Genomic DNA, 19,515 nt, shown 5'->3' with positions numbered 1-19,515 from the left:
ACACAATCTGCGGGCACTGGTTTACACGATCTTCTCGCACTGATCCCAAACCTCAAAATAGTCTGTACGCTCTTTGAAGACCCGTGAAATCTCCCGGAATTGAGCGGAAGATGCCACGGGACGGAAATTCTCGTTGTTTTGCTGGGTTATTGACTAGAAGGTTAGTTGCCGTGGTCAAACGGAACACGTTGTGGGAGGACTTTGTAGTATACTTACCGCATTGATTTTGGTGCGGATGTTTCCAAAACGCTGGACTTTCAACGGCCAGGTCCCAGCCAAACTGCCATGAATGATAGTGGTCTGGGAAATACTGCGCAGCTCCTTACGTAGGGGAAAATGTCCGCGCGGGGGCTTGGACAGTTTGAAGCTTTTGGGATTGTTCTTTTCCAGGAGGGTCAAATTCTCCACGAGAACATCATTCAGAGCGCGGTTGGACTTCCACACGTCCTTGAAGTAGTCCGGGTTGTACTCAGCCAGGGTCTCGTCGTGATACGGGAAAGGGCTCGCCAGACGTGAGTGGATTCCATCAGCGGAGACTCTGATCTGAGTCAAATGTAGCAAGAAGAAAATGAGGGGTTCTTTCGCCGTCTTTGGTGGGCTATGGATGGTGAACATGCGGGCAACGTCACAAAAGAGGTGGACTGCGGCGAGCCCTCGAGCCACACCGAGCCACAAGGCAGTCTTGAGAAGTATGTCGAGCGAGATGTTCTGACGATACTCCGGGGGCCAGCTCACAAGATCACCTTCCCTGACAGGGTTGCGAGAAATGCGAGGGACCTCAAGATTAATGGGAGGCAACCATCCGGATGCGCGGGCTTTAGCGGGCTGATAGGTCGACAGGTATTTCTTGTAGTAATGATAGAACCTGGTGAGCTCGATGTCCGATTGTCTGAACCCATCCCAGCTGAGTGTGGCTTTGCAGGTATCCAGACGAAGCTGTCTCATGCTAATCATTACGGTGCGTTCGTGGGAGACGGGGAGGGGGCTATAAATGGTTCCTGTTGAGGGGGTTATGTAGTCAGTGCCTGTAGGGGGTAGAGGGTCAACATTGGTACGACATACTGTCTTCTCCATGAGATTCAATCATAACCAAAACGTCTCTTTTGAACTCTTCAATCACCTTCGCAGATGCCTCCAGCTGCTTGCAAGCCTCTGCACAGTCAGGAAGCCTAGTGTTCATCCAATAGACCGTGCCAGTGTCATCACCACGTAGCGGAGCCAGCAGTTTTCTCAGCATCTCGATTTCCGCGCCAAAGTACGTCTCATCTGCGATGCTGGTATCGCTAGGGTGGGTTATAGCCCAACGCTGGTAGCGGTCCCGCAGCCAGTCTTCTAGGTTTGCCTGGATATTCTGCATTTTGGGCCAGTTCTCGAGCAGAAGGACAAGAAGATGGTTGAACGAGCCTGGCGTGGGGTTCTGGGCCAGAATGGGAAGCGAGACCATGACTTCTCCGAAGAAATTACCGGGATCAAAACCTCTAGTGAAGCTATCCATCAGCTGATCGAGTTTTCTGCCCTGGATCGCCGAGATCTCTTTGGCCTTCTCGTTTGTCGATGGATACAGGACACCAGCCCCGTCGAACGCGATATCCACGGCTGCGGCAGTATCTCCAGTTCGAGATTTCGAGGACAATGTGAGCAACTCCATATTGAAAGCCGTGTCCAGAACGTTGGGTTATACTTTTTTGATGATTTTGTGTTTGAGGAAGAAAGACAAAATAGGGGGATGAATCACTAGACTGAATGACGAGGTAATTTGATAAAGAGAACTAGATGACAAGCCACGACGGACTATCTTCATGAACTCTGTAAAAAGTTAGCCCATTGTCGTTGAGGTTGGGACAATATAGCGGTCTCTTGGAAAAGAATGTGAAGAGATGTGGAAGAGAAACCGAAGGTGGGAGTAGTGATAGATGAAGCGGAGAGAAGAGGAAGAGGGCGCAGGGCGAAGTGAGTGACTCCGTCCTGGCAAGAGACTCGTGACAACACAAGACATACCTCTCTACATTCACTTCACACATATAACAGGTCAGGCAACTAGATAGTATTGTTGCATATGTTGACCCTTCAAGGTCCCAATGGAGTCATTGCATGAATTTTGGATATTGGCTACAACATGGGCAGAAATAACTCGAGTGTCACACAATATCCAGGCATGAAGAAAAGCATGCGTACGCATAGAGCTCTTATTCATTTCAAAAGCGGTGCTCTGCGTAGCTGACATGCACTATACCCTGAATTTATGATTCGAGGCCAATCAGCCCTTTTCAGTAGTAGTATATCGCGCTGATACGAGAACAGGTACACATAGATGGGTATGTGGATCGCCAGAGTGCCGCTAGAGATTATTCTCTATACAAACGCCTTTATCAATTGGCATTACTTGTAGATTCCCCGGTGTAAAGGTTCTCACCAGATTAGGTGGCTTAGGGCTATACAGCGTAGATTGCCAGGCTGTAGTCTAGGGATCTACTCCACACTACATTTCCGCAGGAAAAAAGAAAAAGTAGAAAATGCATTGAATGTGCTACAGATCCAGGTTAAAACTAGATATAAAAACGAAGGTCCTGCCCGGGATCGAACCGGGATTGCTGGAATCAAAATCCAGAGTGATAACCATTACACCACAGAACCATGGTACCATCAGGACATTTGATAGGTCTGGAGGGATTTTCTCCATTAGAGTGAACCAGAAGCGTTAAGCCCACGGTACAGTAACCCTGTCTACAGAAAGTATAGCCCCGCGACTCCACCGATGGACATAAAGACAGCTAAGTAGATTAATTGGAATTATATTTGTTAATTTTCTAGAAGTAAGCAAAAAGTAGTCTTTTGCTCCATAATAGTTGCATATTAACGTGAATACTCTGTAGGCGTGGGTAGGTAAGGATACAAGTAGCACCTAGCTGCCCTGCGTTTCAACATCCCAGGATTACTGGAGCGCTGGGTGCCATGGATCGCTAGCTCGCCATTCCGAGGCCTCAGCTTAATTCATCCGACAAAACGGACGTGCGAATGTCGTCGAGCGTATATTGAGGTATATCCCTGTTTAGCTCTCTACCGGGCTTGCCAGCTGTAACCTTACATTGCTGCTAATTCACGAGGGACTTGTCGACGACTTTTTTGTGGATTCTGTGCTTCAGACGGGCAGACATGGATGATAAAAATGTGCCAGTATCTATATACTAATGAAGTCTGACTGTACTTGTCTCAAAATGTAGTATCACACTCTTTTACGGGTATCGTTGAGTTAAAGAGTCAAGCAAATTACAGTATCGAAACATTCCAAGACGCATTTGCGCATTACGGTGCATCTATCAATCGTCTCATGCACTTTGTCGACCTTTGCGTCATCAGCTCTATAGGATATGCAGCAGAGAGCCAGAGATCGAGTCTGCTGCTAGTCACATAGCCCTTTTGCATCAAGCAATCTCATACCCTTTCGCAGGCTGCCTTTTGATTCCCAGTAAGTTATCGGAATCCGACGTCAAGACCAAAACAACAAGTTGGAGCGGGAAAAGGTTCCTTAATTCTCATATACGCATGCTCGAGTCTCAGATTATGGACACCACTACGGAAGGCAACAACCCTGCTAGTTTGCCAGTAGCTCCTAATCAGGCTACAGCCACCAAGATTGTAAGACATGCTATCGTGGCAAAGACCCCTGAGCTTATAGATACCAATTTCAGATATTCATCCCGATAAATCAATGCTAAGCTATGGAGTCGAATCGTTGGTTGTAGTGGACCTACGGAGCTGGATCCTAGAATCCACAGCGCAGATACAACCCCTTAAGTTACTAAGTGCATCCTTGATCATGCCTTCGCTACTTAATCACCAAACCCTACTTGTATTCAGTGCAGGATAGGGCGACGCAGGCAACGAGAAGGAACTCACAAATGATGACACAAACGGGGCCACATGTTGGGGTGGGTAGGATATGATAGAAGGAGGACTGCAGTGTCTTGTTATTGATTGTTAGGGCTGGTTTGAATTTTTGGGGTTTTCTAGAGATAATGTCCCAAAATTTGAGTGATACGTGGGCTTGAGTTTCAATATTATCCTACGTTGTATACCAACTAGATGCTACATATTGATGGTGTCTTGATCCTCACTGAGTAGCTCATAACACAGCTAGATAGAATGAATACTCCATACTCGAAAAAAAAAAAATGTATACGCTGGAGATGCAAAACTATCAGTTGGACAAAAAGAAAGACGAGGTCCTGCCCGGGATCGAACCGGGATTGCTGGAATCAGAATCCAGAGTGATGACCATTACACTACAGAACCAATGATTGTTGAAGGATCGATTAAATTGTGACATTATAAAAGACTTACTACCTACCGAGTTTACGACAATGGCGTAGATCCGGAAGCTAGTGCAGAATCTAGATATTGCCAGTTCAGCTTGCAGCTGTTTGATTGTTACTAAAGAGTCACTTTCTTCCCCCAGAATACCATTGTAGAATATCAAACAAATAAAGCATTTCCATACCAAATCCATCTTCTTGTACAAGGTCCAGCAAGGATTCGCAGGTTCTGCGCGCAAGCTACTTATTGTTTAAAACTGATCTTCAGAGGTTTTAATCCCACCAAGAACTGAAGACAAGTACCAAATTCAGTCCATAGGATGTATCTGGAATAGACTATGTGGCTGATGCTCCAAAATTCGCCGTGTATATCCGAAGCCTCCGGTCTGGGAAATATACCATCATCCTGTATCCGTCGCTGATTGTCGAATTGTATGCGGATTGGCCGGCAATGTATATCCCAAGTTGAAATTACTTACTGGATCATAAATTGCAAATCCAGCAGAGTCAGGCATAAGCGGTTCTGTAGTGTAATGGTCATCACTCTGGATTCTGATTCCAGCAATCCCGGTTCGATCCCGGGCAGGACCTCGTATTTTTTCAAAAAGTTTTTTTGACCTACTCAATGAGAACTTCCTACGCAGTATACAGAGTTGAGTTCGTTTTTGACGCCGTTTCCTGATTATGTTCCCGATTGACCACAGATTGGCTACTGCCGAAATACCTGGTCTACGTCTCGGTAACATCGAATGAGGTCATGGGCAGTCAGTCTCCTTGGTCAGCCAGGGAAATGATCTGACAGGGTCGATCGGAGCTACGATACAGGGCAGGATCTACTGCGTAGGTAGTGGTGGTCAGCATAGGGCCTTGGCAGGAACTGAGGATCTACATGCAGGGAGTTAGACGGGAGCGATCGATACGAGCTGAAGGGTAGAAGAGATCTGATCTGTTGGAGGTGCTTTAGTGGATGCTTCTTGTCGTTCAAGGTGGGTCTTTGCTGAACTGTTGACATTGTATCATTTTGTGCCCACAGCACCGATGATTGAAAATTCGATGAGGACTCTACGTTGAGTGTGGCTTTATTGTCGACGTATATGAGAATTCGAGGAGTTACAGAGGAAGGTTCCAGGTATCCAAGTCATGCCACAGGAAAGTATGGAGGGGCAGGGCCGCAGGTATGCATCAGCTCGGAGGGTCCATATTTCTCCACGGAAAGGTACGCAGTACCGATTGAACAGGAAATGAGGTCGCGTCGGGTATGATTATGATGAATTTGTATACTGCGTGGGGAATGGACTGGTACGCTGGTTGAAACACCCCACTGGATGTACTGCAATGTCATGACCAGGGAACCAGATGGGGATGCTGTCGTGTCCCGAACCGTCACCGCAAGACCTGGACAGAATATTCTGCCTGCAAGTGCGGGTCGAGAGGGAGGGAGAGGGCCAAAAAAAAAAAGAGAGAGATTGATCTACGCCGCAGAAACAGCGGTACGATGACGTGGGGATCAGAAAGTGTTCTGGACAGTCAAACCCAGGGATCTGGATGGTGAAGGAAGATCAACGCAGTGCTGAGGTCATCAGTGCAGCGGGAAGTGATATTTTGAGCAAGGATCGCTGCTGGAGTGCGCGTCAAGCCCCGAGTTTCGTCCTGCAGCTCCACAGTCCTAACTCAACCGCCAGCCGGCTTCACGCATCTCCCGGAGGTGGGTGGGCCATTGACCCTTTCAGTAGGAGGAAGCGATTGGAAGGAAGAGCGGTGGGAGAAGACCATGTGCGAGGCGAATTTTCCCTCCGCATTTTCCTGGCCTTCTGGCCACCGACCTGCATTGAAGGAGTGAGTATCCATGGATGAAGACAGGCACCGTGGACTGAGACTGTTCTTGCCACCGGAGCGTTTCCACGGGTTCAGGCGAAAGAATTCCAGAGCCCTGAGCGGCGGGGGTTGCAGGGCGATGGCGGGCTAACCGCCCACTAGAGCGACTAAAGGAGAATCTCTGCACGAGGGAATTATTAATAACTCGCTAGTGTGGCACGGCAGAGGATGTGGCAGTGCCACCGGGAGTCAACGGTTCCGTACGCAGGATGATGGACAAAGGACACCTATTCTTTCCCTGGGTTAGGGAGGTCTTGGGTATTTACCTGATGACTCTCCTTGCCTCGTGGGAATGAGACAGAAGCCACCGCATAGGAGGGAGAGCGGGTGATGGGCTTAAGACATGCAGGCTTGGGTTGCTAAATTTGGAGACGGTTATAAATAATCCAGATAAATTAGGATTGATCCGTCCTGTGTAGATACGGCGTAGACGGCTACGTTTTGTAGTGAAGGAGGAATGGTGATAGAGAATAAATAAAGATATTATAATAATAGAAGAAGTTTATCCGCGTCGATCCATCTGATCAACCGCCGGAGCATTGCAAATAAAAGACAGAAAAAAAGAAAAAGAAATAGGAAAGGTAAAAGAAGACCGGCGATGACGCCAGCCTTTAGCTCGAGATTTTTCGATTATTTTCCTGTATTTTATTCATTTCCGTGGATATTTCATACCTAACAGTGTACTGCGTACTGTGTACTGCGTACTCCCCATCTTCCTCACCTCCTCCCGACTTTCTTTCCCTCCCTCCCTCACTCTCTCTCTCTCCCTCTCCAGCCTCTTCCATCCAACCACCGACACCTGAGACATCACCTGTCCCTCCTCTCTGACCTCCGCCAGAGTCGCCGGTCTCCCGTCATTCGCTCGTTCGTTCTCTCTTAAAGTTCACAGACCGCACTCCATGGAATTCCTCTCCCATATCTAGTCTTGGCAGGTCCTGACCCCCTCTATCACGCTCTTTTCTCTCTTTCCCTCTCTCTTCCTCTTCCTCTCTTCTCCCCTCTTCTCTATCTCCTTCGCTTCATCTCCCTCCATCAGTGGGATCTCCCCCACCGTTCGTTCTACGCCATATACCCTTTCACCGTCGTGGAACCCTCTTCACTTCCGCGCTTCCCCGCTGGAACCTTAACAGCTCAGGCACCATGCCTCGTTCGCGTGGTCAGTAAACAAAAACTCTCCCACCCTCCCGCATTCCCGAAGAATGATGACGGCTGACCCCCTTGCGTAGTGCGCTCTTTTATATCCGCCTTTTCGGGCTCGTCCCGCAAGGATTCTACCGCGCAGAACCACCGTACCTCCTCCGCTTCCTTTACCTTGAGCCACCCGCCCTCCCGCGCAGATACCCCCTCCACCGACACTCCGTCCCCTCCTGATGCCTCGCCTACCGGAATGAGCTCTATCGGTGAACGTCGGTCCTCACGACCCGGCTCCATGATCTTCTCTCACAACCCACCGTTGATGGAACTCGCAAATGATACGCCCCCGGAACTCCAACCCATCTTTGGTTATCTCAACACCCATGCGAACAAGCTGTACCATGAAGGTTATTTCTTGAAGTTGAATGACCTAGATACCCGTAAGTCATCGGCGACTGACCCACATCATCTTTGAACCTAGCTGACTGACGTTGGTGGCAGTCGGACGGCCCTGTCCGGACAGACAGTGGGTGGAATGCTACGGCCAGCTCATTGGAACCGTCCTTTCCGTATGGGATGCTGCTGCGCTGGACGCAGCCGGTGAAGAGGGCAATGTCCCTCCCACATATATCAACCTGGCCGATGCCTCGGTCCAAATGATTGAAACCTTGCCCATCCGCAACCAGGACGTTCCACCGCTCAAGAACGTTTTGAGCATCCGCTCCGCCGGCTTAAACAAGTACCTGCTACATTTCAACTCCTTCCACTCTCTCACCCAATGGGCCGCCGCAATTCGCCTGACTCTATTCGAACACACATCCCTCTACGAAGCGTACACCGGTTCGATCATCGCTGGAAAAGGAAAGGGCCTCAATAACATTTCGGGCATTATGGAGCGCAGCCGCTTCAAGCACGAGGACTGGGCTCGTGTGAGGTTCGGCGCCGGCACCCCCTGGAAGCGGTGCTGGTTCGTCATCACTCCTCCCGATGAGAAGGAGCTGAAGAAGGCCCAAAAGTCGTTGAAGAACAAATCCGCCTATGATCGCGCGCCCAAGTTGGTCACGGGAAACATCAAATTTTACGAGACCAAGAAAACCAAGAAGGCGACACCCATCGCAACCATCACCGATGCCTACAGTGCCTACGCCATTTATCCCGAATCCCAAGCCTTGATTGATCAGTCCACCTTGGTGAAGATCGAAGGACGGATCACGATCCATGCGCAACCCCAGTCAACTTCCGAAGGGTTTGTCTTTGTCATGCCTGAAGTCCACCCCGCTGTTCCGGGGTTTGAGATGATGCTTCGCTTCCTCATTCCGACCTTCGATACCTTCAACCTGTATGGCCGACCGACTCGCCTCATCGCGGCGACAAATCACATCAAAAGCATCATGTTCGCTTTCCCCAGCCAACGTCGTTATGGCTATCTGGACATCTTGGACATTGCGAACCTGATGCAGTCTTCCAATAGCCAGAGCTGGAGCGAAGCCGAATGGAGGAAACAGCTGAAGGAGGCGACAGCACGTCGCATGGCGTCGGGCCGTACCCGGACCAGCAGCCTGTCTGGCGGTAAGCCTCAGTTCCGGGCCAGCCTTCCAAATCGCTACAGCAGAGTGCCCTCTCAAAATAGTGTCGTCACCCATCCTACTGGCCAAGTCGCATTCAACCAGTCCTCCGATGCCATCATCCATGAAGTACCCAAGGATGATCCCTTTGCCCCGGCCTATCATTCCCGTGGCGCTTCGGATAATACTGGTTTCTCCCCGGTGAAGCAGCCGCAAGTATCTACTATGGAGAGCTCACCTTCGTCTTCGGCCCAAGAGCTGCCTCCACCGGCAACCGAACGTCCAAGCACAAAGGACTCAAACGAGCAGAGCAGTTCCGATGGTGAATGGAAGCAGCCAGAGGTTCATCATATTCATCCGATCAGCCAGCAACTGCGGTCTCCCTCCCCGCCGGAACCCGTTACTATGCCACCCGCATTCACCCACGGACCCGGAGAGCTCCCGTCGGCCAGACCCCAGCCCTCACCAGATTTCACCAAAGCCCGTAATCGGATGTCTCACGGCACCCTTACAGAGCTGGCTGCTGCATCCGGGAAGCTGAACCTTCCTGGTGCTTCCGAGTCGTCAGACCGCAGCGTCAAGGACCCAAACAGCTCTAACATGTATGAGCTGACCCCAATCAGCTCTCACCATTCGGATAGGCTGGAGCCCGGGCCTGTCCTTTCCAACTCGGCAAATGCAGCTGTCGCATATCAGAACCATGGCCCTCCGCCGCCAGAACACCGGAGTAGCGCATTCGGCGGCCCTTTGCCCAAGCCGAACAGACAAAGTCTCCAGCTTGATACTTCCAAGGCAGTCAAGAGAAAACCACTCCCTTCACAGCAACAATACCGCGGAGTTGCAATGACCAGTCCTACGGTGACAGAGCCCAGCTATGATGATCTTCGCCATACCGTCGACGAAGAAGCTTTCAATCGTGTCGGGTCTCGCCAGTTCCCTTCCCCTGACCGGGAGACTCATCGGGACGAAGAGAGTGTCTATGATGATGCTTCTACAACGTCGCCCGACTATGCCAGTACTCACGAGTCCATCTATAGCAAGCATTCGGCACGATCTGTTAATCGGCCGCGAATGGGCGTTAGGAAAACTGTCGGCGAGACCCCCAGGAAGGATCTCGTCATCGGTGACGCTCATTACACTTTGGACAAGCCTTCTGATCCCAATATGAACATCCCGTCTGTAGATTTCGGTCCAACACTGACCTATCTGCCGGCCACTGGCCGCCCAAGCACTTCGGACACTCTGAAGAAGTTCGGTCAAAAGAACGACTCGGATGCTGTTGATCGGAATAGATTCTCTGTTCCCACTCAACCCATGGATCGTGCCCATTCACGATCGCCCAACCAGGACGATTACCGACGAAGCGTGCTGTGGCAACCAGGCATGGCTGCCGCCCGTCCTGTGACCCCTGGTGGCTTGACTCCGGAACAATTTGTGCAACAGAGAGCCACGTCCAATACGCCGATTGCTATGCATCGCCGAAGCCCGTCTACAACACCAACCCCGCCACCAGCTCGCCCTGTCTCGGGGGATTGGATGGCCCATTCTCGCTCTGCTTCCCAGATGACCATCACTCGCGATGGTCCTCCGCGACCTAATTCCCGCGGCGCAAACAGCATGATGAACTACAACGATATCTCGTCCCATCTCTCTGCCCGGGAGCAAGAGCATGTGGCTCGCGTGACGGGGTCATCGTTCTTCAATCTCACCAATGAGAACAAGAAGCATCAGCCTCAGGTGAACCCTATGGGGTTGGTGGGCGCCATCGATGCGCGAGAGCGCGAGAAGAAGAGCATCATGGAAGGCATGTCCAACCAGATGGTGCAGCATGCCATCGCCCAGCGACAGCAACACTGGCAGCAGCAGCCGCAGCAGCAAGCCCCGGTTCCCCCAGCCCACCACTACGGGATCCAGGGTGGCGGACGACACAGCGTGTACAATCTCCCTGCGGCGAGCCACACCTGGGACGCTCTCAATCAGGCGTACCGCCCTGAGGAGCCACGGCGTCAGTCCTGGTATGGACAGTTTGCGCCTCAGCAGCCGCAAATGTACCAGCAAAACCAATTTTTCAACCAACATCCTAGCCACTACGGCAACCCTAACGCCATGCACTACTAAAGTATCTGCATTGTTTTGTTTGAGATTCTCTCCTTAGCATTTGCGTTTTCCTATGTTCTTTCTTGTGCTTTTGAAGCATTACAGCCGATCCTTTCATCTGCATCACCTCCTTCCTTGACCTTGAGCTCCACAATGCATCATTAGAGCTAGACTTCAGATTCTCCCATTTGCCTGAAAAGCCTGTTACTGTTGTCTTTTTCCTGGTCGGTCCTTTGCAGCAGTTGCATTGCATGTCGGAGTTTCAAGACTTGGTCTGGCGTTATGGGATTTCCCATCGAACTTTTTTTTTGGTATTTATTGAATATTTAGCCCTGTTGTTTCTTTTCTGTCTGCTTTGTAAATACCAGCTTGTTTGTCGCGGGCCAGAATGCAGATAGAGGTGGGACTGTCATCCTAGCATCCGAAGCACTGTACTTTGTAGGGCATCGCGAAAGGATATCGACCCCTTGAACAAAATGCTGAATGATATTGTAGACCTAACATTGCTAAAGTACCAAAAAAACACGTCCAGTATACATATGCCGAAAACGCCATGGCCACCACTGTAACCTAAACTGTAGATCTTTCCACCAATGTCTCGCTCGGGGACTGTATGAAATTTGCTTCTTTATCCGTCTTCTGTCTTCTTTTGAGCCAAGTATGGATTTAAGGTGCATTGTTATGTGCTTCGAGGCCCGCATTTAGCTTGCGTGAAGCTTCTTCACCCGCATAGCACCCTCGTACAGACCACGATCGACGGCAGCGGCAACGGTGAGCGTACCGCCGATGATGGCGCAGACGCCGGTCAAGAAGCCGGTGAAGGTCTTTGGACGGGCCTCCTTGTTGATGACCTTCATTGGGGAGATGTCGTAGTTGAAGAAGACGCCGGGGATACCGGCGGCAGCATGCAGACGCTCCTTGTGGCCCTCGTCGGCGGCGTTGCCGCCCATGAGCGGGCGCTTGTGCGAGGTCACCGAGTACTGGTGGGTCTCGATGCTGCCTTCCTGACCGTAGCCGATGCCATGGCGGCCCAGAGGGACGTTGTGCGACGAGGCGCCGTGGATGAAGGCCGACACGCGCGGGTCCCAGCCCAGCGGCAGGTAGGAGGTTGAGACAACCTTGACGAAGTACATGTAGTTGTAGGCGGCCAGGTCGGTCTCCTGCACGGTGTCGTCAAGCGGGTTGGTGTGGTGGTGGTCGGTCCACTGCCAGCGGTCCGAGAGCTCGTCCGGCAGCTGGGGGCCGAACCGCAGCTGGTGAATGTGGTGCGTCATGGTGTGCTTGAGCTCCGTCTCGGGTAGGTCCAGCTCGAAGTAGTTCTCCAGGTCGTGCACGTGGATGTTGCCGCTGCTGAAGCTGCGCCCCGGCGCGATGTGGAAGTTGCCCACCACCTTGTTCACCCGCAACACTCCCTCCAGCCGACACCCCTCCCGCCGCTGCGCCTCCAGCCGCGCCGCGTACCCCTCACGCTCGCACTGCTCGATGTTCTCGCCCTTGCCGAACGCCCATTGATGCTCCGCGTACGCGTCCCGCACCTCCTCGCACGTGTTGCAGCAGCGTCGCGCCTCGCCTGGTGGCTGCGGGATCCCGCCGCATTCGCCGCAGTAGTTGGGGTCGAGGTGTTTGGCCGCTTCGGCTTCTGAGTGCCTGGCTGGGGTGTTAATAGTGGTAGGGGTGGGGGGTGGTATGGGAAGAGGGGGAGAAGGACTTACAGCTCAAGGGCTTGCACGTCGAGCACGTGGCCTCCTTCCGCGGGCGAGCTCAGTCGCACCTTGTTGATGCCGTGCGCTACGCCCACTTGCTGTTCGCCCGAGACGTCCATCACGTCGAGGGTCAGAAGCTCGCAGGGGAGCCGGGGGAAGGTCATGTTCAGGTGTATCTCCATCTTCTCGCCTGAGGAGCACGCGGGGACAGCGGTCAGTCTTCTTCTCCTTTCCTCTCCTCTGTCGGCGTCGATGGACGAGACGTACCTCTGGACTTGTCGACCACCAGCTCGGGCATCACCACCACCCGCCGATAGTCAGCCCATTCCCCCCAGACGAGCCACAGAATAATCAGCAGCGAGGCGATGGTGATGATGCCGCCGGAGGTGGTGCGGATGCGAGCATCCTCGACCGTCTTCGCAAACGCATCCAGCCTCGTGAATCGCGATTTCGCAGGCATTCTCTTCTACTGGTCGACGGTCATTCGGGGATGAAAAGGAGTGCAGTCAGGCTGTTGATCAGCAATGGTAAGGAGAGGACAGTTCCTTCGAAACGGGGATTCGAAGGAGCAGCAGCCAGTGCCTGCGGGGGAGTACTCCGTACGATCTATAGCGCTCCGTTAATAAAGAATAAACTTAAAACTGATGGGTGGGGATTGAGCCACGGTCATTGATAGGGGGATTCTTGACCTGTCCATCAATCGGCATAGGGACACCCACCGGTAGCTGGTCGATGTAAAGTCGAGCGAGGGATGAAGACTGGATGTTTTGTGTCGACGCTGGTGGTGATGGCGTCGACCAAAGGACAGACCGCAGCCGCTGATTGGCCGCCGCCCGGGGTGCCTGACACGCGGTCACGTGGATACATGGGGGTCACGTGGGACTGCGGCTCTTTTGGGTTCACGTCACTTTTTCTCTTCATCCGCTGCTCATATCGCGCTGCAGGCCTCTTCTCCCCACGCCTGGAGGTCTCTTCTTTTGTCCGACGATCTGTATCACTTGTCCTGTCCCACTTGGATTGTTTTCTCTTTATCTGATCTTCCTCGCCCCTCCTTTGTTGCATGACGGCTGCATCACCTTGGAATCATCCAGGCGCACTGCGCTTCCTCTGCGTCATCCACCTTATTTCTGCTTAAACGTCGGCCTTTTTTCATCCGTCCCTCTGTCCTCTTCCTCCAATCCTTCCGTCTACCTCGAAGTCTACCTCAACTCCACCCTCCGAAAAATCCTACCGACCGTCGTCATGAAAGGCAAAAGAGGCGCGCAAGGCCGTTCGAGCGGATCTGACCGCGGGGGTATCCGCAAACGAGGCGCGCCCAAACGGGTTGACCGGGATGGTGACTTGTCCATGGATGGCGATGCCGCCCGGGGTCGTGGAAAGAAGGCGCGCGGCGACACCGGTGGTCGCGCGGGAACACGCGACAGGGCCCTGAATGCGATCCAGAAAGCGATCACGAGTAACACGTCCGATTCGCAGGCGAACATCCGGCAAGGAAAAGCAGGCAATGCGCTTGAGCAGGTCCACGTTCGCGGTTGGAAGCAAAGCAAGGCGGCGTCGAATCGCGACGGCGGACTCGAAAGTCTCCTCACCTTTCTCGAGAAAAAACTCAACACCCACGACTCGAAATCTGGCGCGCGCGCAAGGATCACAAAGGTATGTGCAACACACAACACCAGCAAACTGAATACTGGCGGTCACCGACTCCATGGATTTCGCAACGTCTCGTCGTCTCGTCTCCTCCCCTCCAGTGTGCTCTCGTGTCTCGCGGGATGGGTAGACCGGACTCTCTCCACAACGACGACGATCCGCAGGCACCTGCTCAGGCTTCTCCCACCTCCTCTTGTGTCTGGCGTTTGTTCATTCGGATGACTGCGGGTTCCTCAAGGTCTCTTACGCCTTACTAACGTTCGAACTAGTCGCGGGTTGAAGGCGATACTCTGGTGGTCTCCATCAAGCCGGAGTTAATGGACAGGATGCTGCAGATGAATGGATTTAGTTTTGCAGGCGCTCCCCTCACAATCGAAAAACACGACCCCTCCGCCAACGGCATGGATCAACCCATGCTCACGGAGATTTCCCGGAATGGCGGCACCTCCTCGTCGACCGCCGATACCAAAGCGAAAATGACGGCTATCCTGGGGAAACGCTACTACGAGCCGTCCAAACTGCTCAACCTTTCCAATCTGGGGACCGACCCCGATCTACAGGCCATGGGCATATTTAACAGCACATCAACCGAATCAAAGTTCTTCCCCGCTCTCATGAAGGTGTGGGAAATGAACCTCAACAGCTCCACTGCGCGGCGCGAAGCCGTGGAGAGCGTCAGTCTCGCCGATAATCAGCTGCCCAATGTCTCGGCTGTTACGGCGCTGGCTCAGACGTTCCCGGACCTGAAAAACCTGGACATGTCCAATAACAGTTTTAAGGACTCCCAGTCTCTGCTCGCTTGGCGATGGAAGTTCCGTAACCTGGAGTTCCTGGACCTGACCGGGACTCCTTTCAGTGCGGACCCCGCCTTCAAGGATACAATGCTCAAATGGTATCCCAAACTGCGGGTTCTCAACAACGTGGAGGTCCGGACGGCGGAAGAAGTGGCTGCGCAAAAGAAGACGCCCATCCCCGTGCAAGCGCCCCATTTTTTGGACGAATCTCAAATTGGAGAGAACTTTATCAAGGCGTTTTTCGTTGGCTACGACAACAACCGCAACGACCTTCTCAACGGTGTCTACGACAAAGACTCTACCTTTTCGCTCAATGTCAACACGACTGCTCCACGGGACCAGCAGACGGAGACCGCCGGTTGGGATTCGTACATCAAGAAGAGCAGAAACCTCCTCAAAATCAGCCATCTTCCCGCCCGGATGTCTCGCACCTACTCTGGTGTGGAGAAGATCCGAGAGCTGTGGAATTCGCTGCCCGCAACGAGACATCCCGACATCGTGGCCAGTCCCGATGAGTGGTTGATTGAATGCTTCCCGGTCCCTGGACTTCCCGATCCTTCTGGACAAAGCGCAACTGGCGTGGGAGGACTTCTTATTATGGTACACGGAAAGTTTGAGGAAATAAATGGTAGTAAAGTCGAGACTCGGAGTTTCGACAGGACGTTTATTCTTGGACCTGGTGGTGGAATGGGGGGGATTAGGGTGATTAATGATATTCTGTGTCTGCGAGCGTACGGTGGGCACGAGGCATGGGCTGCGCCCCCTGCTCAAACTGCCGCGCCGGTCGCTGCTCCTGGCGCCGCAGCTCCCGCTCCAGATGGATACGGCATGCCCGCCCCTGGAAAGACCGAGACCCAGGTGCAACAGGAACAGTTGGTGATGCAGATAAGTGCGAAGACCAACATGACACTACCGTACTCTGAAGCAGCTCTCTCTGGAAACGGTTGGAATATGGAGGCTGCCCTGAAGAATTTCGAGGAATTGAAGGTGAGTGTCGTATTGCTTGGTGGAATGTCCTGTTGATCGGTTTGCTAACTACATGAACAGGCACAGGGACAACTCCCGCCCGATGCCTTCCTTCCTGTGGCAGTCTAATACACCCGCCTGCGAGGTGTGGAACTCTTGATGCATAGTTGTGCTATCTGGTGTACTCTGAAAAATTATCTGTTTTGCATTGATTGGGCGAATTGGGTGGAATGTGTGTTTACTTTTACCTTATGTATTTTTTATATCAAAGACCACGAAGACCATGTCCATAGAAAGCGAGGGATCTATCCAACTCGACGCATCATACCATATTCCGCAAAAATGACAATATAAAATGTCTTGTCGTATTAGGATCGTCCAAAACATATGTACTTGATTTTCTAGGAGAGTTGATGGCCTTCCCTTTTCGTTTTAGTGCTCACCCTTCGCCCTTCTCCACTCGCAGTCCACTCTTGCCCGCCCAGGTCTCTTTCCCCAGTAGAAAAATGCTGTGGTTACCACTCTGCACTAGCATGAAAATGCTTTGGTGGATTTTCTCCAGCGACAGACAACACAAAGCCCAGAAGTTCATAGGAGGAACTCTGGTTATCTCAAGAATCAAGGGATCGTCAAAACAGGGAACTGCGCCAGCCTATCAAGACAATTCTGACTTCTAATTGTGAATAACTACTGGGTATAATAACATGGCTAGTTAATAGGTCCTATCAAAACACGCAGAACTGAACGTCGATTTTACTAAGTAAAAAGATAAGGTTCGAAAATTAGGACGCGGCGTTGATTAGCTGTAGCAATCCTAGCATGGAGGGATTGATCTCTACAGTGCAGAGGGATGTTAGATTTATTCTAATATACGTAAATACTACAGAAGGCATTATTCTCTCCTATTCGAAGCCTTAGCTTAAGTATAGGACAATGCCGGAGCAACATATAGATAGCTGGTATAATAGTCAATACGTAATACATACAAGTAGACACAAAATAAAGTTCGCCTAGAACTTACTGATGTACGTAATATATCATAGTTAACGTATGATAATAGAGAAGAGTCGGAGATCTTAGGAAGCCTAGACTGGCTCTAAGGATTCTTACGGGTCTCCGGAGAACGCTCTTGAAAGACTTACTGGCTGTATTCGTTAACTAATATCAGGGAATAAAGAGGCAATATTTTGAGACTATTTTAACTTATAAAGGGCTCCCCCTTCTGGTGATCTCGGCTAGTTACTCTTAAGTAAAGGGAGCTCGATTACTTTTAACTTTTTTATTAGTTAAACTGTCGAAGGAGCAAAGAAAATACCTACGGTATATTGGAAAATGACTTACGTATTAAATATATTTCCTATAGTTGACCTTTCTGATACCATATTCGGGCCTTTATTTTGGATGCGTCCTGTTTGTTACTCTAAGTAAGTATAACTAGCGTTGACGCGGTGAACTCTTCTCTTTTTAGCTTTGCTTATTATTATGGGTTCTGACGCGGTTCTTCTAGTATATTTGTCGCTCTGAAGTCGAGAGTTATGTCCTAGATGTTTAAATAAAGTATATAGACTCCTGTATCGTTATTATATCTATCAGCGGGTGAATTCGTGCGCTAACTTATTGCGTCTAATGGAAATACGTACCGTTTAGGCTTTTTCCGGAGGTTTGTACTACTTCACTAGGGCGAACTACGAGCCTCGTGGAGACTAATGGTAGTATATATCTCTGAGCCCCTCTTTCGTAGCGGTTCCTTTGTCTAGAGGCTATTAAATATATCTGATGCTTCGGTATATGTCGTAGTGCTCTAGGCGTCTTTCTCGATAAGAGTTACTAGAGCACTTTAGAAAGCTAGCGCGCAATCCTTATAAGGCTTAGAAGCAGAGGCTGAAAAGGGCCCAAAAGACGGAAAGGTAAGGGTCACTTTCTACCCCTACGGAAGCGACTAATAGTGAGTCTTAACGTGGTGCATGTCGAGCCCATCCGGACCATAGGCGCTGATCAGAACAGTACAGAGAAATAGACAGAGGATACCATTGTGCACAATATGAAAATAATAGTCAGCATCTCGTTTAGGCTCGAGGCAGCAACGGCTGATACCGCCAATGCACTCCCGCAGATCCCACCGAAGATGTTCAAGAAAGCTCTATTTTCCCGCTGGTTCCCAGAAGTGGCTTTGAATAGATCGTACTGGATAACTCCGCCGTTGGTCCCAGTAGGCTGACTGACGGCAATATCTCCGAGCCTGATATTACGCCCGCCGTCTGGATTGGCAACTCCAGCTCCGATCCCTACCAGGAGGCCAATTCTGATCTGGGAGAATGATAAGGTTATGGGTAACGCCGTTTCTGTAGCGGATGTAATACTATATCTCCCCGTTGCGGGCGACGCGATGACCAAGTTATAGTTGCTAATCCTGCCCTATATGTACGAATTTAGGTCGTTACGAGGCTGTACGAAATTAAGTAGTTTGTTTTGTCTCTTATTAAGTATTGCTATTGCTACCGTACGCTCTAGCGGAAGAGCAGTAATTTATCCGATAGTATACAGATCGCGTGTTTCTAAAGCTTTGAGACGAGGTATGACTGGATATAACTCTTATTATTAGCGCCAAGATGTTCTTCCCTTGTTGTCTTTAGGTGACTGTGCTACGCGCCTATGTGTATATTTGCAGGTCTCGCAGCGTCGTAGAAGTATGATATAAGAAGATATAGGAAGATGGTAGAGAACGCTAGGGAGGGAATAGGGTGTTCGACATGTCGAGTAAATGGCGATAATGACTTCGTATGCTTAATTAATTTAATAGGTCGAAAGGAACCTTCGGCGTGACGATTATTGCTTTATATTTGTCAACCACGAGTAAACTAATAAGCTACCTCAATTGGAGTCCCATCAAATACGTCTCGGCCTTTCTCACCATCCTGCAACCCCAAATGAAAAGACCCAGATGCCCATTATAGCTTCCAACCTATCTATACGAAGTACATTCCTCCTGATTGTCATCTCTCTAACATGCCTCGAAAGAGCCTATCTCAACTAAAGTGCCCTTATAGATCTCATCCTTGGTTTAGGGCCGACGAGGGGTTCATTATTTAGCCCATACCCGCGAACTTGATAAGCGGCTCGCTGATTAACTGTTAAAGAAATATCTGTATCGCACTCCTGACAGTACTCGAAGGACTTAAAGAATAAGCTACCTTTACGACGGGTCCGTTGATGGTGTCTTAATCGTGGACTATTCGAAATAAGCTTCTGGATGTTTCGCGGTCTAACTATGGTGGACAACGGCGTTTAGAAGTGCCTAAGGACGAAGGTAAGGGATATATAGAGAGTGAGTGAGTATACATACCCTGGTGCATATATGCATTCAAATTGAAGGCCTAAGTATTACAATATCATGGTTTTCTTACACATGCTAGCTACAAGC

At 50.8% G+C, this 19,515-nt stretch overlaps 4 protein-coding genes and 3 non-coding genes across 7 annotated transcripts; 3 read left to right on the top strand and 4 right to left on the bottom strand.

Annotated features, from left to right (window-relative positions):
• Positions 1-21: 21 nt before the first annotated feature.
• Positions 22-1,648, bottom strand: BDV59DRAFT_190115 (uncharacterized protein; the record flags this gene model as incomplete). Its single annotated transcript, XM_073691708.1, has 3 exons — positions 22-141; positions 217-998; positions 1,063-1,648. 3 exons carry the CDS (start codon positions 1,646-1,648, stop codon positions 22-24), a joined length of 1,488 nt encoding a protein of 495 aa, XP_073553007.1.
• Positions 1,649-2,562: 914 nt separating this feature from the next.
• Positions 2,563-2,634, bottom strand: BDV59DRAFT_t4. The gene has a single exon. It is a non-coding gene; the product is annotated as a tRNA-Gln (tRNA).
• A 1,587-nt stretch (positions 2,635-4,221) lies between these two features.
• BDV59DRAFT_t3 lies at positions 4,222-4,293 on the bottom strand. The gene has a single exon. It is a non-coding gene; the product is annotated as a tRNA-Gln (tRNA).
• A 539-nt stretch (positions 4,294-4,832) lies between these two features.
• On the top strand, positions 4,833-4,904 carry BDV59DRAFT_t17. Its single transcript has one exon. It is a non-coding gene; the product is annotated as a tRNA-Gln (tRNA).
• Positions 4,905-7,162: 2,258 nt separating this feature from the next.
• Positions 7,163-11,345, top strand: BDV59DRAFT_1948 (PH domain protein). Its single transcript, XM_073692454.1, has 3 exons — positions 7,163-7,344; positions 7,415-7,762; positions 7,824-11,345. The coding sequence occupies exons 1-3, from the start codon at positions 7,329-7,331 to the stop codon at positions 11,003-11,005; spliced, it is 3,546 nt and encodes a 1,181-aa protein (XP_073553006.1). The 5' UTR covers positions 7,163-7,328; the 3' UTR covers positions 11,006-11,345.
• A 340-nt stretch (positions 11,346-11,685) lies between these two features.
• BDV59DRAFT_197178 (retrograde cargo receptor ERV46) lies at positions 11,686-13,147 on the bottom strand (the record flags this gene model as incomplete). The annotated part of the gene is made up of 3 exons (XM_073692852.1): positions 11,686-12,631; positions 12,697-12,877; positions 12,955-13,147. 3 exons carry the CDS (start codon positions 13,145-13,147, stop codon positions 11,686-11,688), a joined length of 1,320 nt encoding a protein of 439 aa, XP_073553005.1.
• A 480-nt stretch (positions 13,148-13,627) lies between these two features.
• On the top strand, positions 13,628-16,432 carry BDV59DRAFT_166493 (mRNA export factor mexA). The gene is made up of 3 exons (XM_073687720.1): positions 13,628-14,340; positions 14,604-16,115; positions 16,176-16,432. The coding sequence occupies exons 1-3, from the start codon at positions 13,930-13,932 to the stop codon at positions 16,221-16,223; spliced, it is 1,971 nt and encodes a 656-aa protein (XP_073553004.1). The 5' UTR covers positions 13,628-13,929; the 3' UTR covers positions 16,224-16,432.
• Positions 16,433-19,515: the final 3,083 nt, after the last annotated feature.

The sequence above is a fragment of the Aspergillus ambiguus genome (genome assembly GCF_047715705.1).
Source record: "Aspergillus ambiguus strain CBS 117.58 unplaced genomic scaffold BDV59scaffold_1, whole genome shotgun sequence".
NCBI classification, from domain to species: Eukaryota; Fungi; Ascomycota; class Eurotiomycetes; order Eurotiales; family Aspergillaceae; genus Aspergillus; species Aspergillus ambiguus.
This window is presented reverse-complemented; position numbering and strand designations above follow the sequence as displayed.